This window comes from Falco naumanni, chromosome 12, assembly GCF_017639655.2.
Source record: "Falco naumanni isolate bFalNau1 chromosome 12, bFalNau1.pat, whole genome shotgun sequence".
Classification (NCBI taxonomy): Eukaryota; Metazoa; Chordata; class Aves; order Falconiformes; family Falconidae; genus Falco; species Falco naumanni.
Genome location: NC_054065.1, coordinates 16,324,906 through 16,342,238, shown reverse-complemented (window position 1 = coordinate 16,342,238; position 17,333 = coordinate 16,324,906). Strand labels below are relative to the sequence as shown.

Here is a 17,333-nt window from a genome sequence, read left to right as displayed (position 1 = left end):
AGAAGGAACGGAACAACATTCTTAATATTCAAAACATCACAGAAAGCTGTATCACTTGTACGATAGTATCCATTTAGACTGCATCAAAGCGGTGTTTTAAATATTCACCATTTCTGTTGACATGAAGTACTTGCTCCTCCACTCAGCTTATTTTCACAGACTCACAGGACACCTGAGGCTGGACAGCGCCTCTGGAGACTGCCTGGTGCAGCCCCTCAGCTCAGAGCAGGGTCAGCAAGAGCACATTGCTAAGGGTCATGCCCAGTTGGGTTTTGGACATCTGTAATGATGGAGATATACAAGCTCTGAGCGCAACCTGTTCCACTCTTTGACCATCCTTGCAAAAGAGGCTTTTTAATTACATTTAAATGGAATCTTCTGTATTGCAGTTCGTGACTATTTCCTTCAGTGAGTATTGCTAAGAAAAGCCTGGCTCTTGTATCTTCACTCCCCCATCAGGTATTTATACACATTGATAAGATTTGCCCTGAGCCTTCTCTTCTTGAGAAGCCCCAGCTCTCTTGGCCTCTCCTTGTACAACAGATGCTCCAGTCCCTCAAGCATCCTTGTGGTCTTTTTCTGGACACATTTCAGTATCTCCATGCCTTTCTGGTACTTAGTAGATTAGAACTGGACACAGCACTCCAGATGTGGTCTCACCAGTGCTGCCCTAAATCTAAAATTGCCAGGCTTTGAAATTTAGTTCACCTGAAATTCTTCATCCTCTCTCATATTTCATATTTGTTAAGAAATAAAAACCAACATGACCTTACCATTTTTCAGCAACTCAAGTGCTTAGAAAACTGGTTTTTTACCTTCTAAAAACATACAAAAGCAAATTTTATTCTAATCCTTTGCAACAAAACACAGACTAATTGAAAAGTGGGCAAATGAGACGGCTATCTACAGATCCTCCAAGGGTAAGGAGGATTTAACCACTAAATCAGAAAAAAACAGTCACGTTTCTTTAATCTGTCAATTACACCAGTTAATGTTTAGTTGTTTAGAGATGCCTAACAAAATAACAGACTGACTTCTTTTATGGGAGCTTAATAAAGAATTCTTCCTAAAAGAGAAAGAAAGAAACAACAAAAAGCATATACAAATCATAAGTGAGTCTAAAAATGGTCATAAGATTGTTTTGTCATAACACTTTATTATAAATACTGGGGGGGAGGTGACTCTGCTTTCAGGACTCATGTTTTCAAATTGGTAATATCAAGGAAGGCCGCAATCTTATCTTAAAAAATTAGATATTATTACAGTTGCATGTTCTTAGAGCTGAAGCTTTAAGAAAAAACACACACAGGTATCTCAAAACTCATAAAATTAGACACATTGGAAAATGTAATGCAATACAGAACAGAAAGAAAGGCCAAGATGCAATAGCAATAGTTTTAACTTACATTTGAGTGTTTCTCCAGCATAAGGGATATGTAGTTTAAACCGATCACAGCTAGGTCCAGGGGTCAAGGATGTACAGCTAAAAATGAAGACAAGAGAAGAATGTGCTAAGCAGTTACAGATGGTAGCAAACACTAACATTATTCTACAGGGTACAAATAACTGACATAGTAAATATGTTGTGAATATTAGAAACACTCATCCTTACAATTCTGGTAAAGAAGAAAAGGTGGGAAAGATGCAGGAGGCCCATTCTCTTTTGATCAGCAGTTCTAACAGCATAAAAAACATTACAATCTCTGCCAATTATCTTCTTTCTCTTTTTAACACAATAAAATACATACGCAAGATGTCTTGGTTTGAGAGCGTTATTAGAATAATACCATAGAGTCAGTCAAAGCCATTAAATTCTCTACTTGTATACAATTTTGCAGGTCACAACTCTCTATCTATGCCACAGTAACATGGTTATATGCTCCCTATCCCTGCCATCCAGATATCTGGGATGAATCTTAGTTTTAATACACCAACATTCAGTCATTTTTACCTATTTTAATCTTTAATTTCTCCCTTGTGTAAAAGTCTCACAGTAAGCTTTCAGGTGAGCAGGTTTCAGAATCAGGTATTTGACACTACGACAACTAAGCATGTACATTCATGATCTGTGACTATTCCGTATCTCCTGTATATGTGGAACACTACAACAGCAGTTGGGTCTCACAGTGTTGAGCAGGCACTTTATGAACACAAATGTTACTGAACAACCTTCACGTCTACGCCACAGATGACAAACCTTTTCATACCTTTCAAGTCGTGTACCAAAATCTTTGCATAACAAAGAACCACAAATCTCAGCTGCAAAAGAAGAAACATCAACACAAATTGTTTCAGGAATGGTCCCTGGAGTTCTCACCACTGTGGGCTGGTGGGCATATAGCAGGTCCCAGTAGCAAAAATACTGGAAGCCCTTAGCAGTTCATGGCTTTCAGTATCTAGGGATTCTGATAACCCAGAAGTCTTCTTGCCAACCTTATATAATTGAGAACTGTTTATAGCTCCAGCACAAGAGCTAAGTTTGTTGCAAGCCACTTAAAGCTCAAAGCTAAACTGGCCAACTCTAGACAAAAACAGTGAAAAGAAGGTACACAAAGGTAAAATAAGTTGCCTAAGCTCATATATCAGATCACTGGTAAAGCTCACATACAAACCACTGACAATATAATGAAACAAAAGACATGTTTATGGGGACTCATACAGAGCAAAAAGATGGGTGGGCCAGAAAGTAAAAAAATTCTGATCCTACCTTACCAGAAACAACACAGTAACTCTGTCTTACCACAGAAGAGGCATCAGCACAAGTGGCGCAATGTTAATTCTCACTACCATACTCAACGAGCTTCAGAAAATAATTTTTCTCAGACACTGGCTCTATGGTCTTTTTTCTCATTACACTTGCATGTTAAGGAAACCACATGCACTGGTTTTATTCAGTGAGCTACATTTACTATTTAATCAAATTTGTGCCCACATCTAGCTTTATCAAAAAGAAGCAGCCACAGAACTACAGATCAATTAACTTCAAATGAAGTTTCCACAAAAATACTAGAAAACATAAGCAAACCACTTATATGCACCTAGAATCTAACACAGTAGCAATTAACAGCCTACATAGATTCAACAAGAATACACTACGTTCTTCCAGTATCATCACAGAAATTAGATAACTGGCCTTGCCAATCAAAGGGAAGCAACAGATGCCCTATCTTCACTTCAGAAAGGTTTCTGCGATGTCTTGTGAGCACACCATGCAAAACAATCTACAGAAACATAATTTAGATAGAAATACTATCAGATGTGTGCAGTGCTGACTAGAAAGCAAGTTTCAAAAAAGATTAGTTCACATCTTGCTTTATCCAGGAAGAATGCATGGACTGGGTTTTCTTCTGGTAGAATGCTACTTCGCATTTCACTGAAAGACTCATGATGGATGTTATTAAATGATGTTTATTAAACCTGCCAATGATGCCAACACAAAAGGGAATGCAGCATGCTGAATCACAGAACCAGAGCTGAAAAATGTTTTAATGATCTGTATTACTACTTTTTTAGTTACATCTAGGTAGGGCTTAGCAAGAACAGTAAGCATCACCACCCTCACTGAGAATAAAAATAAAAATCACTTTGAGAAACAAGAAAATACGACTTTTTAGTAGGTGAGAACAGCAAAAAAGGAGTACCCATGGTAGGGTGTTTTAATAGCTGTCGATGAACTTAACAGCTATAGATATGATTATCTACTTTCAAGTAATTTCTAAGGCATACATTACATAAGGCCAATTCTACGAAGCACAGAAAAAAAAGCAACACACAAAAAATCCTTTGCAAGTTCCAAAATATCTCCACAGCATCAGTTAATATTCAATGGAAGTTTCTGTCAAAGTATCACAGGTCACAGTCTCAGGCACATTTCTCAAATACCATGAAAATAACACTGTTGCTAGCTATTCAACAGACACAAAAATTTCTGATCCTGCATATACTCTACAATCTTTTCTTTTAGTAGAATGGGCAATTTGGAAATACTTAGGGAAAGCATAAATACTCTTTAACATGAAAAATAAAAGGCTGATCTAATGGTAAATGTCCCTAAAAGCAATACTAAGTACTTTTCCTAAATTATTATACTTCACTAGAGATGTTTTTAATCTTACTGGTCTAGAAGTGATGGAAAGTGACAGTATTCCCAATCAGGTTTTTGTGGGTCTTTTTGCCAAATTACTCTGGCTAGGCTGCACAAGAGCTTTCAATAACTTCAATAGGCTGAGCAACTGAGCAAAAATCTTTCATATGTCCATTTGAAAGGAGGCAGTTACTTCGTAGTATAAACAGTAAAAGACCAAACTCCTAAGGCAAATCAAACTTTGGTATACTTAGCAGTCTATGCGCATCCTTATTTCAATGGAAAGCCACAGATAATGCCCTGGCTATGGACATCATCTCCTGCTTGAGTTTCCTTAACATACAGAACCTCCCATAATTACAAACGGGCCCAACCCGGAAGCCTGGCCTCTATCTTCTCTAAAACGTAACATTTTCCATTTGCTGATCCTTTTACTTAACATGGTCCACACAAAAGTCACACTGAAATGTAACGACTTGTAACAAGGTCTTTTAAAGATTATTTGTTGTCCTACCTTCACAGAGAATTGTCAGAACAGTAATACCCAGTGCTGAAAGTTCATTTCTGAAGCTGACTCTAGCTCCTGATAAATGGATCTGCACCTCTTTATTCATGGAGAAATATTACACTGGTTTGCATATCTTCATATAAATAGTCAATATTTTACATAAGAAAGCCAGGGAAGCAAGAATTAATGCTCTGACACTCGGAGCAGTGGTACGAATTAGTCTACATAAGATGATTAATGCTATACCACAAGATGTCCCACAATGGTTTCCCTACTAAAACATCAAAGAATCATCAACTTCATGAGTTTCTGGGACAAAGGAATATCCTTGAATGTATCACTTAAATTCATGCTGCCCTATTTAAATGAGCTGCACTGAGACCTACAGTTGGAATCTGGCATATGGAATTGAGTATGCAAGAAACCATAGCTGAATATGAACTCTTCTCTTTCTCAGCAGATTTTAGCTAAGTTCCTTGAGCAAATACAGCAGATTAAACTTCAGATACATTTCAGCCGTATGAAATATGTATTCCAAGTAGGAGACAAGTAGAACATTCCTTTGTTGAGTGTTTGATGTATCTTACAGTTGGGATTACGTGTGACTTGTTGGAAAAAAGTTTCCTTCACAGTAAATAAACCACACAAACTAAACCAGTTAATATTCAATGAAAAAGTCATGGTCAGCAACAGATACTTAGTTAAAAATGTTCAGATTCTTTACCAGCCACAACAGGAAACAGGAAATGTTATCGAAGAAAAAAAGTGAGGAAAAAACCCAACAACAAAAAAATCCCAAAACCTACAAAACCCACAACAGGCAAGTCACTTAGTTTTGCTGCTTGGAATAATGCATTAGCTTCTAAGTATAGGTATAGTAGACGGTATTTTTCTGTAAAATTAATCCTCCTTCCCAGAGTATTCTAAAAGCCTCTAGAAAGGCAGTTCTAGTGAGCTTAACATCAAGGTTTTCTCTTTACCAATGTATTTGGAAATTACTATTCTGTTTAATTCACTCTTCTTCTGTTTTGTTCAGACTAAAAAATAAATATCCCTTTCCTTCTAAGCCACTTTGATATTTTATAGGACTGAAGCCATGATGACAAGGAGGGCTGTGATAGCCCTAGATTTCAACACTGTTTTCCTACCAACTAGTCTTCTACAACCATCACTTGAAAGTATTCCCAGGACAAGCAGTTTTAAATTATTTGGGCTCTGGTAAGATCTTATCCAAAAATAAGTTCTGTGCCAGTTGAAGAGGCCACAATGAAACAAGAGCTCAAGCATTTACCACCTTAATCCTTAAAGTCAAGAGATGAGGGTTATTCTATCCAAAGAATTTTAAAATGAAACTCAAAACCACCAACATTCCCTCCAACCTCACCTGTTTATATCCAAAAATTCCAGTCTAAGGCTCATTTTTTTATACCACTCCTAAAAATCTACTGCTTAGAACCATCTAAATCCATAGCAAACATTCAGAAATGCCAACAGAAGTACAATAGCTCTACTGAAAAATATACGATGTCCTTTTTATTTCTTTTCTAATCTGTGGTAAAGGTGTATGCCCCAACATTCCTGTCATATTTATTTGATGACTATCAAAATTCTTTATTAAAAGTAGTATGGAATGCATTTAGTCATTCTTCCTTCTTAGATCATATAGAAGCTTTATCACCTTATACTATCTGAAGACAAATCATCAGTGAATTTTACTGTAGAAGAGCAAAGAAAAATTAAACTAAGAATTTTAGCCTCTATAATTTCAGGAACTTAATATTAAGACTGCCTAACCTTAATAGCCAAAGATGCAAAAGCTTCTTTAATCTCATGATGCCTAGGTTGCCACACAGTGTTCTTGAGGATTAGTACTTTTTGGATAACAACTGGGTTTTGTGCACCACACTGTCAATGTAAAAGCCAAGAAAGCTCCGCACAGCATTAGAGACACCCTGACGGAGAACACCGCTAAAAAACAACACACACACAAATAAAAAGGGCAACACAACAAAGTAAGTTGTGATCACTGGTTGTATTCCCAAGCCTTCCCAGCTCTTACACCTAGTATATGTTTCTAATTGGTCCTATATATGTCATATAAAGATACTGTTAGGGAAAAAGGAGTCAAGTTCCTTTTCATAATACGAGACACTACAAACATCAGTATTATTTTAAAAATTATGAGACACGATTCAGTCAGGGGGTTAGAGGCTGAAGGTTTGGTCAGCAAGCATTAAATATAATTCAGAGGCAAAGACAGGTAAATCCCCTGTTACTAATAAGAGGTAGAAAACTCAAAACTCCATCCAAAAACTCATATTGTGGCATTTGCTAAGAAAACCACCTTAACTTAAACTCAAGTAGAACAGCCTTTGTCGATGCCTTTAGACTCTTCTTTCCTCCCATTTTTTAGATAGAAATATGCTCCAGCATTCCTTGGAGACACAGTATTTAATCCCATTTAATTAAGAATTAATTGCAGAACTCACAACAGATGGGTAAGTCATCTACAGAAGCATTAAGAATAATTGAAGTGCACGGAGCAGGACAAGAGTGGAAAACAGGCCAGCGGGTAACAGTTCTTTTGCAAGGATTAGGAAACAGAAAAGTGGTGAAAACAACATTTTAGAGAGCTGACACTGATGGTGAAAACCTGTATCATACTGCAGCTCCTTGCAACAGTGCACAAAGCTTTACAGGCTCCCAGAGGCCTGCAAATACACAAGAAGAGTACTGTACTGAGCAGCTGCTGCTGAAAACTGACAGATCCAACCAAAATTCTGTCAATCAGGCAAAATTTGAAATGGGAGAGATAGTCTAGTCAACCAGTTTTGATCTTCAGTTCCCCTTCATTATACAGACATATGTATTACACACAAGTGAGAGGGACTTGGACTTGAAAGATAAAGATACACACTACTGCTTTTGGGAAATAAAAATCCAGTTAGTGATTACTACTTACACACATACTTTAATTAAAATATTAACATCTGAAAGCCAATTGATGATTATCCCAAAGAACTTTCCAAGAGATAAACCTGCTGTTTTCATAAAACTCATTTGGACCCTAGCTGGTTTCTTCAAACTCAGTATAAAATTAAACTACAATATCAAAAGTAGTCTTTGTAATATGGATGATGATGATGAAGTTTTTGAATCCTCTTAGTATAGATGATATGCCATAGTTGCAACATTTCAATCTATAGTTATTGTATAACAGTATTTACGGTATTTACATAATATATATTGTAATATAACAAAAATAATACATAAAGTGGTATTATATAGTATAAATTCCAAGGTGTCTCTAGATATGTCAACCATATTCCCAACAGCACCTTCATGTACTGTAAGTGCTGATTTGCCTTTAGGTACATATTTATGTTTTCTTGTATGAAGTTCATCATACTAATTGGAACTTTAGGAAAGGAGTGGGATGCTAGGCAGAACACATATGCTAGGAAAATGATCCCTGCACCCATAGACAGAGATTTCCATCTTGTAAAAATTGAAGTTCAAATAATTATTTAAAACTAATTCAGCTACCAGTAACCTGCTTTCACTAGAAACAAGATACAAGAGCATCTAATGACTACTGTCATTAGTAAAATAAATATAGCAGCTGTATTTTAACAGAAAATGTAGATTTACTTAATACGAATGAGTTTGCCAAAGCAGATGTTGCAGGTGGGGAAAGCTGCCCCAATCTTGTAGCAGGTGTCCTGCAATCTCACAAACTATGTCTGCTTCTGCTGAAGGCAGACATTCAGCCCAGCCTCTATGAGGAAAACAGAGGAAAAATACATACATGTATTTTGAAATAATTTCAGAGAACATCTACATTAAACGAAAGTACATACAAGCCCCACATGACTGAATTTCTTTTTAGCATCACAAACTCTTTGCTCATTTAGCCTAGGAAGGCTGCTTTTAGAACTGCTCTTTTCCAGTCACCACAGCAGGACAGGTTGGAAAGGGCCACCAAAAAAAGGAACATGAAGACAGAGCTGCAAACCAGCACCACATCCTACATACTTACAAGTGTACTTGAAAGAAAATCTCTGAAGAACAGACTACCTCAGAAGTTTCCATTTGTAAAACTCCTACAGTTTGGGGTGGGAGCTCATTATTATTGGGTCTCAAAGAGCTAGTTATGATACAAATTAAGAAAAATCATTAATTGAAAAACGAAAGTTTTCAACAAAACATGCTTTACAAATACGCTTTAGAAAACATCTTTTATAATCGAACAGATTACCTTTCTAAGTAAGATCTTTCATACTCTGGTAACTGCCTGTAAGTTCTCTTTAAAAACTACACATGCTGCACATACTCCCCAGAAGAATAAAACAGACAGAAAAGGTAAATTTTAATGAAGGAGGGACTGAAAAAAATAACAGAAACACGACAACTGCAATGGGATAACACTCATAATGCGCACTCCAGTAGACTATGCTTTGATAAATGAACTAGTGAATTCACATTATCATAAACTACCATTCCATCACACATTCAGCAAGGAAAAGGCACTACTTCATTGTATGTAAGGCCAGCTGCACCCCAAATCCTTGGAACTCCTAAGTAAAGTTTTCAAGAAGAGTATGAGGGAGTGGCAGATGCATCCTTTGGATTTACTTCTTCTCCTTCCCCTTCCATCGAAGTCCTGTTTCATATTTTCACAATTGCCATTTGATTATGTATTACTTTGTAACAAGTTAGAAACTAATAATCTCTCATATTCTACCTCTACTGTTCACTAATTTTAATTCGATTTCTAAAGAAAAAAAAATCAAACAAGGAGCAATTTTACTTGTAGATTACTCTAAAAGAGCCATTCTTCGCCAAGTATGAAATTACAGTCTACCACCTGGAATTTCAGAACCTTTTGGTGTTCACAAAGAGCATATTCATATAGAAAGTCACAAAAGCTAACCTATTATAAACATAAGCTCTAAAGTCATTTAGCATTGCTCCAATACTGCCTGTAGTAGCCACAAAGACCCCCCCAACTTGTTTTCCTAGTAATTTATATCACACCATAGAACCATTTAGTTTATTGGAAAATGAAATTAATTGGTATCAGGAGAAAAACATAAAGACTAAAAGCATAGTCCATGTTTATATATTTTCCCCCTTTAACTAACTAAACAATATTAGGAGGGGTCCAGTGATTCCATGTCTTTTCACAGTTTCCTTTAAAGTTCTTTTCTAATGGCAGATTTTTAGAGCTTTCTGGTTAAGGATTCCTAATTATTTGATTTCCTAATCTTATAAACTCTCAGAGGAAGTTTATGTTAATATGACCATGAATTCAGTTCTTTGGATATGAAAGTTAAGACCAAACAAGGATCACCACATTTTGATCATCACTCCATAGCTTTCAGTTGCACATACATGCGTAAGGGTAACTTCAAATTGTATATATTCATATAAAATACTACAGAACAGGAGGCACAGGAGAAAGCCTATCAAAAGATGCCAGCCAAGTAAAAATATGAGTAGTTCTCCTATTTCTAGCATTATTTTAGATTAATTACAACATTAAAGATATGGAATAGACTAAAAAGACAGGAAAATCCTAATCATATACAAAAATACAACAGATCACCCTGTGGAACCACACCCGCAGAACACAAGCCCCATTTAGCTTCATGTTACATTTTCCCCAGGAATTCTGGCTCAAGAACCTCTCACCTCTCCTTGTCTTTGCCTGACTTCTCATTCTTACATTCCCACTGTTCACAGCCACCTCAACTGCGCTAACGCTATTTATTGGCCATACCATAAATCAGAAAAGTAGCCAATACCCTTCCCACGGTCACATCTAACTATAACTAAAGAAAGCAGTTCCATGTACCCTCTTCTTGGTGACAGTCAAAAAATACTCTTCTCCCCTGCAAATGCTTGTTCTTGCCCTCACAATCCAGTTTACTGTTTTCTCCCAGCACCACAGTAGAAGCTAGCCCTGGCTCATCTCTCAGCAGCCTCACAGGACAAGTAGGGCCTCCTGCAAGGACAAGACTACTTATGAGCAGAGTCACCTTTTGATCCCAGAGAAAAGAGAGCCCAGTTTACCCAGAGCTCTTCTAAGTTTTGAGTCTCCAACCTACTGCAAATGCCTTGACCTGTCTTTTTGCTACTTCCAACCCCTCATCTATACCGTCAAGTTCTCCTCCCTCCTGCATCAATCTAATAAAACTGAATTTTGCCCATGTGAAACAGGTTCAAACTAAAACATTAAAAGTCACATGGAAGATATAATACCACTTGAAATCTCCAAGGCAATTATTCCTTTTAAGTGTCTTCACCATCTGCAAATGGTTTGCAGTTGGCCTGAAATCATACCACTTTTACAGAGTTTAAGTTAAGTCTTATGACTAAGATTTATGGCAGCCTGAAGAGCAGAACAGATAGTCAACTATCTGTTAGTTCAAAAACAACTTATCATTACAGGATAATTCTTAACAAAGAACACGAAACATTGCATTATTCACCCCCAACAAAAAAAAAAATATCCATGGCTCAAGTGCACAACAAATGGTAAATCAACTTTTACTCAAGAGGTTGAAACCAACATTCTAGAGGAAGATGATGTAGAAAAGAGAAAGAAAAAATGTAAAGTGGGAAACAATTTGAAAGGTCACTGGTAACCCTAACTACAAACAAGAACAATTCAAACAAGTTTTTCTATTGAATAAAGAACTGACCATGCAAAAGAGAGCAACAAGTACTCTGTCATATTTTTGGTTTAAAAATATTATTTCAGTGATGTATAGGAATCCGAGGTGTGGGGTTTTTTTTAGGAAAATATCATTTTAGAGGGTTTTATATTTGGCTTTTTTGGCCTCTTCTCCATAACGGAATTCTGCAATTTCCTTTAATTCAAATTCATTGGGATTCTTTTATCTTACAATAATAAAAATACACAGTCCTAGTGGTCTAATTTTGTTCTTTCAGCCATATACCACAGATTACAAAGAAAAGAACCCGTGGCCTACACTGTGGAGTAGTTTGCCTCAGACACAGCAATTCTCTTCCCTCAGGAAAGACTAAATAAATAGGTTTCCTTTTATAAACTTCCACTTTTCTGTGGATTACTTAGGAGGTTTACCTTTACCTCAAGGACTGAATTCAGTATCTTCAATAAGAACATCAATTTCAAAAGCAAATGGAACGGTTCAGTTATACACACAGCTCTAAGCATTCTTTTCAGATGCTCACTTCCGGGTAGATAACAGTTGCTTCATGGTATGTCCACATTGTGCTGTGTAGTGCCAAAACAATACCTAAGCTAAGCATCTCAAGAAACAGATTAAAACTCTCAGGTATAGCATTGCATTGGTGTGGTTATTCTGTTTCCAGTTGGATTTCAGATATTAAACCCATACTGCAAATTCAGTGCTGGACAGAGGCTACCCACAGTCAGAAAAATTAATTTCTCCATTAGTCAGAAGAGCACCATGACTGATGGTTCAAGAGATCCCAAAGCATTTATAAGGGTGCATTTAAAAGGGCAGCAATAGAGAGGTGCCAACCTATGTAACAACAAGAGAGTCTTACGACAATTAAACCTCCCTTTGAAATTTTTTATGCAGGCTTACATAGGGATCAATACATTATACAAAGAGGCCTGTTTTTTATTTCCCACACTGTTAGAGAATGAATGTGTAGTTAGAAAATAGATTACAGATTCTGTTTTCAAAAATTAAGGGTTTGCTTCCTTTATGATCACTGACTCACGGAAATATTTTACGGAAGTATTCCCATTGGTTTCTGTTGGCTACAATATAAACATGGCAGAATCAGATCTTCAACACTGTTGCACACTGGTCTGTCAAGATTGACCCTCTAATCATTTCCTATGCTTTTTCAAGCCCTTAAACTGATCACACAATGCCTGCAACAAACAGGCTAAAACAAAAATCGTAATAATTTGTTTCAGCTTCATTACAAGTATACATTAGCTATTTAATGTTATGCCATGTATGTGTGTATGCATACGAGAGAGGCATACATAAAGTATAATTCCATACATAAGGCAGAAAATTTACCAGCCAGCTATCTGGGAATATGTTCTTCTATACTCAGCAGAAGAACAAAAAATTAAAAGCCAGTTATTCTCAGCTTCTGGTGAAATGTAATACGTATCCAAAATGCATGGTATGCTAGAAATCCATCCAGCTTACATTAAACAAATGCTGCATCTGTCTGATGCAAGGGTTTGGAAAAGGAGGAGAAATTGGACCAGGTACGCAATTATTAGATTTTTAATTATCTTTACAACAAAAAAATAGTCTTAGATTTTTTTTCTCCTGCAGCGATGCACAATGCAAATAAGACAGACATCTGTTACAATGGCAGAACATCCTGCACAAGGACCTAAAATACATCAACGTAGGCTCTGGCTTTCAAGAAGTGTTCAGTGAGTTACCACGGTACAGATAGCCAAAACATACATTTAAATCCCTTCCTAAGGTACATCTTTCCAACTGCATTTGGCACATATATTAGTACTACATCATGCGAAGCTCTGTCTAAACAAATCAGAAAAGATACAGTTGACATCTGCATCAAATAGTTTCTTTTCATTTTTAATAAAGCATAAAACCCATAGACATTACACACAGCTTTTTTCAAGGTCAGAAAAAAGGAAGTCACTCACTGTCCCAGTCTAAAAATACCAACAAAGACATACTGTGCAGTATTTAAATTGAACAACTCTTAGGAAAACATAGGTAGTCTTTCAAACTACAGCCCAAGTTACTGTAATTATCTAATACTATATCTATATATCTAATATATATATATAAAATATACCTAATACTATTTTACTTTTTAAAAGCCTTTCTTTACTCATAGCACTTGAAATTGACAAACACTCTTTCTTCCTGAACAACTTCAAGGACCTTGTTTAAAAACAGTGTAAAAAAAATAATTACCAAACTGTGGAGAATATTTACAAAACTATTAACAAATGTACACATTACACTTAGATCTTTATCAGACAGACATTTAGCCTTTGTTTTTTCAACATTCAGAAACAAACGCAGGAGAGCATGATCGTGGAGACAGTTGTCTTTTTAGACCAGCACAGGAAAACTTGTTTGAAGTTCCAAGTGCCGCTACATAGTGACAACTCTCTTGCACTGCATCAGCGCTTCAGCCTGTTAAATTTTGCTTGAGTGACAACAACAACCTACTAGTAACAAGATTCTTTGTAGTGAAGAAATACATTTATCATCCGAAGCTGGAATGAAACTACCTACTCCGTGCATAAGTAATAGTTTATGGCTTACCCAATACAGAAGTAATGGACTTATAAGACCATACCTCTCCTAAAAACCGCCACATCCTTTCAAGTATAGATTTTACTTAGAACATAAATTATTTTTTAAATCAGCTGTTCATAGTAATTGCGTTCAGGAGTCAGACTTGTTAACCATCAGACATAAACAACTTGCAGGTTAAATCCCCTACCTACAGATATAAATGGGAATGACGGAATGTGAACTTTCCTCAAGTAACTTAAGTAGAATGTTTCAATTTGAAGTAATCAAAAGCAAAAGATCAAGCAAAAGCCTTAAATAACCACTACAGTATTGTAATAGTATTTCATAGTTAAATTTTATTACATGAAATATGCACACAGAATCCATACTTACTTTAAAAGGGGAAATGCCCAAAAGAAAGGGAAATACCAAAGCATATTGCAGTCTACTTGATAACGCAAAAAAAGTAAATCATCTCTGCTCACTAGGAAGCAGGGCAATAAAGTTATAAATAACTTATTACAGCTTGATTGTAAATTTGTATATTACAATCTACTCCAGATAGTACCACATTCTTCTGACCACTCTTCAGATAGGCTTCTTTCAGGAACACAACTAATTGTAAACACAGCTCAGTAACAAGCAAAGAGACAGAAATCAATACAGAATCAGACAGGTGCAAAGAACAAAATACCAACATGGTTTACTACAAACCAGTTATACAAAAATTCCACAATTAATCTCCTCATAAATATGGAATAACTATAATCAAACAAGTATGAAATCTAAAATTTTGTTATGAGTGGATATCTAAAAAAAAGAAATCTTAATATATGCAGCTTTAAATCACTGTATTCATTTTGAAATTCTGGATGGTGCAACACATCAAAGTAATTTAAAGAAGAAAAATAAAGTTTGTTGAGTAAGAATAGGCTTGCAGCATAATTTGAGGCTCAGGCATGGACCCTGATGAACAGCTGTAGGGAATAAAAAGTTCTCAAAGGCAACGACCACTACAAATATGTTTTTCACTATTGTAACACACCATAGGAAAAGCAGCAGACTCTTAGAAGAACTGGATTCTACATTATACAGTATTTAAACACCCTTCACATAGGAAAACATCCTCTATTTCTAAATCTACCTAATAATCACTTTTCCCGAGTCAACATCTTTCCCATGATTATATGTATGAATGCTAAGAAAAATGCCTTAGCCACAATTCAGTTGGTTATGAGTAGATTTTACTATCTAATTAAGATAGGTCATTATTTCAAAGAGACACCACTGGAGATTAACTGAATGATACAATATACGGCAATGACTCAATTGGCAGGAGTATTTTCTTTCTGTCTAAAACAAGGCAATATCCTATGCAAGAGTTAAAATGCTTTGATCCACTCTGTCATCTCAAATAACGTCTCTTATTAATGCAACATCTCAAGATGTCTGCCAGCGTTTTCTTATCACCAGAATCAACACTGCTAAAGGTGCTATATTTCACATGAGACCTAACACTAAGGTTCTATTTTTGTTCACTGTGAAGCCCTTTTTACAAGAAAGAAGATAATAGCTCTGCAGACTGGCCACCTAACTTCTGATCATTTCTATTGAAGGGATTCCTTCTTTCCTATCATGCCACATTGCTGAGCTCAGTTTAGGGGGCACTCGTATTTCCTTACTCTGCATCAGCAGTGGCCATATAACTCCTATAAATAGGACTTGATCCTGAAGGTCCTACTCATAGATGTAAATGTATGTATGTGTCTGATGAGACCGGTACTGTCTAATAAGTTTGTAAAGCTCACAGACATTATGGAACTGTAACATATTATTATGAAACATTTACATACTCAAAGACTGCAAAACAATAGGATTTCCTTACTATGACATATTTCCCTCCCACACTTGCAAGCAGAGCAAATTAACGTATCATCATACTTCATACTTGTAATCTAACATCAGCTCTTTAATAGAGTTCAGAAAACACAATAAAACTAAGTAGTCAATCAGCAATAAGTTAGAATAAGCGCAAAATAAGCAACTTGCTAAGACCATCTGACATACGGATTGACTTTTCAAATAATTAAAGGCTTAATATGCATGCCATTTTGAAGTAAGAATTGACTGACATGACAAGCTATAAACCTGGAACTTGATCTTGCACTGGTGAAATAGAAGGGAAAATCTTTCCCCTTTTGAATTGAAAATGTCAAAACTAAGACTCTGAATGGACAAGGCCTCGGTGATATTACTGTATTCAGTATGTTACTCTTAATCCCTGTTAACCACAGCTTCAGTTTCTAAAACCTAAGAAATGAGAATGGATGGATCTTCAGCTGTACATTTTTTGCTATACATTGTAAAGCCCTGGTTCATCAGCAGAGTAACTACAGTAACGCCTAAATTTCCATCAAACTAACAGCATGGTACATGACAGGGGAGCAGCCATGCAGCTCCTCCCCTTGATCCCCAGGCTTCCAGATGCTTCTGTTTTCAAAGTTTATAGCTACTGAGATGATTACCTTAAGTATTTTAACAGCTTAGAGGTTATAGTAAAATTGTATTTATTTTATTCTTAAAAGTCTTCTGCACAACACACCAGTTAAAGCATAAAATATTTGCATGTTCTGTAATAGTCAAGCTAAACAATAGAAGAGATGTATTTACAGCCCCTTTCATGTAAATGTACAATCACTATTCAAAAACAAAGTTTCTGGACTAACAGTACTTATAAACGGTCACATTCATTTGAGATAAAGAACTGCTTTTTATTTAAGTTCAAATGTTCAATCTAGTACACCTTCCTCACCTTCCTGTTCCACATTTTAAGTTTAAAGCCTGATTCTGCCCCGTTTAAACTGAAGGGAGATTTGTAATTAGCGTTCTGAACCTCATTCTCCATTCCTCTAGAAACCGTTCTCCTAATTTTCCTGTTTATGTCCAACCTCTATGTTCTTATACTTCCATTTCTTCGTGCAGATAACGCCCATATTTGCCTCTGTCTGCTATTTCCTTTGCATTGTTATTTCTCTCTTTAAAAAAAACTTCATGAAAGTAAATGTGTACAGGGGTTTAAATAATCTCATGATTTGAGTATAAGGAAGGAGAGCAGACCAATGGTTTTCAATCCATTTCTGAACTGTCAGAGCCCTACAAAGTTTTCTTTTAGAGGCAGTATCCAACAACAACTTTAAATCTACTGACAATACAGTGGGTTGGGGATTTTGTTATTTATCAACTGATACGGGCCTCTCAAAAACATTCAGTGGAGTCCCAAATGCTCCTACGGGAAAGGTTAAAGACCACTGAATTAGATCTTGAGTTATGGAAGAGACTTCTCTATAATTCTGTGATGCATCCATCCTATGTTAAGTAATTTTTAAACTATTTACCTGTTCAGCAATGTCATAAAGCACTACATCCCAAGGAACTTTGTATTTCCACACTGATGAGTAAATTCAAAGTTTTC

The 17,333-nt window shown here is 36.2% G+C and overlaps 1 protein-coding gene across 2 annotated transcripts in view; it reads right to left on the bottom strand.

The window, feature by feature from the left end:
• Window positions 1-17,333, bottom strand: part of BABAM2 (BRISC and BRCA1 A complex member 2) — a 169,435-nt gene that overhangs the window by 146,541 nt on the left and 5,561 nt on the right. For both annotated transcript variants that reach the window (XM_040612038.1, XM_040612039.1), the window contains exon 3: window positions 1,407-1,483. In XM_040612038.1, coding sequence (XP_040467972.1) covers window positions 1,407-1,483 — 77 coding nt within the window. The remainder of the gene's footprint in view (window positions 1-1,406; window positions 1,484-17,333) is intronic.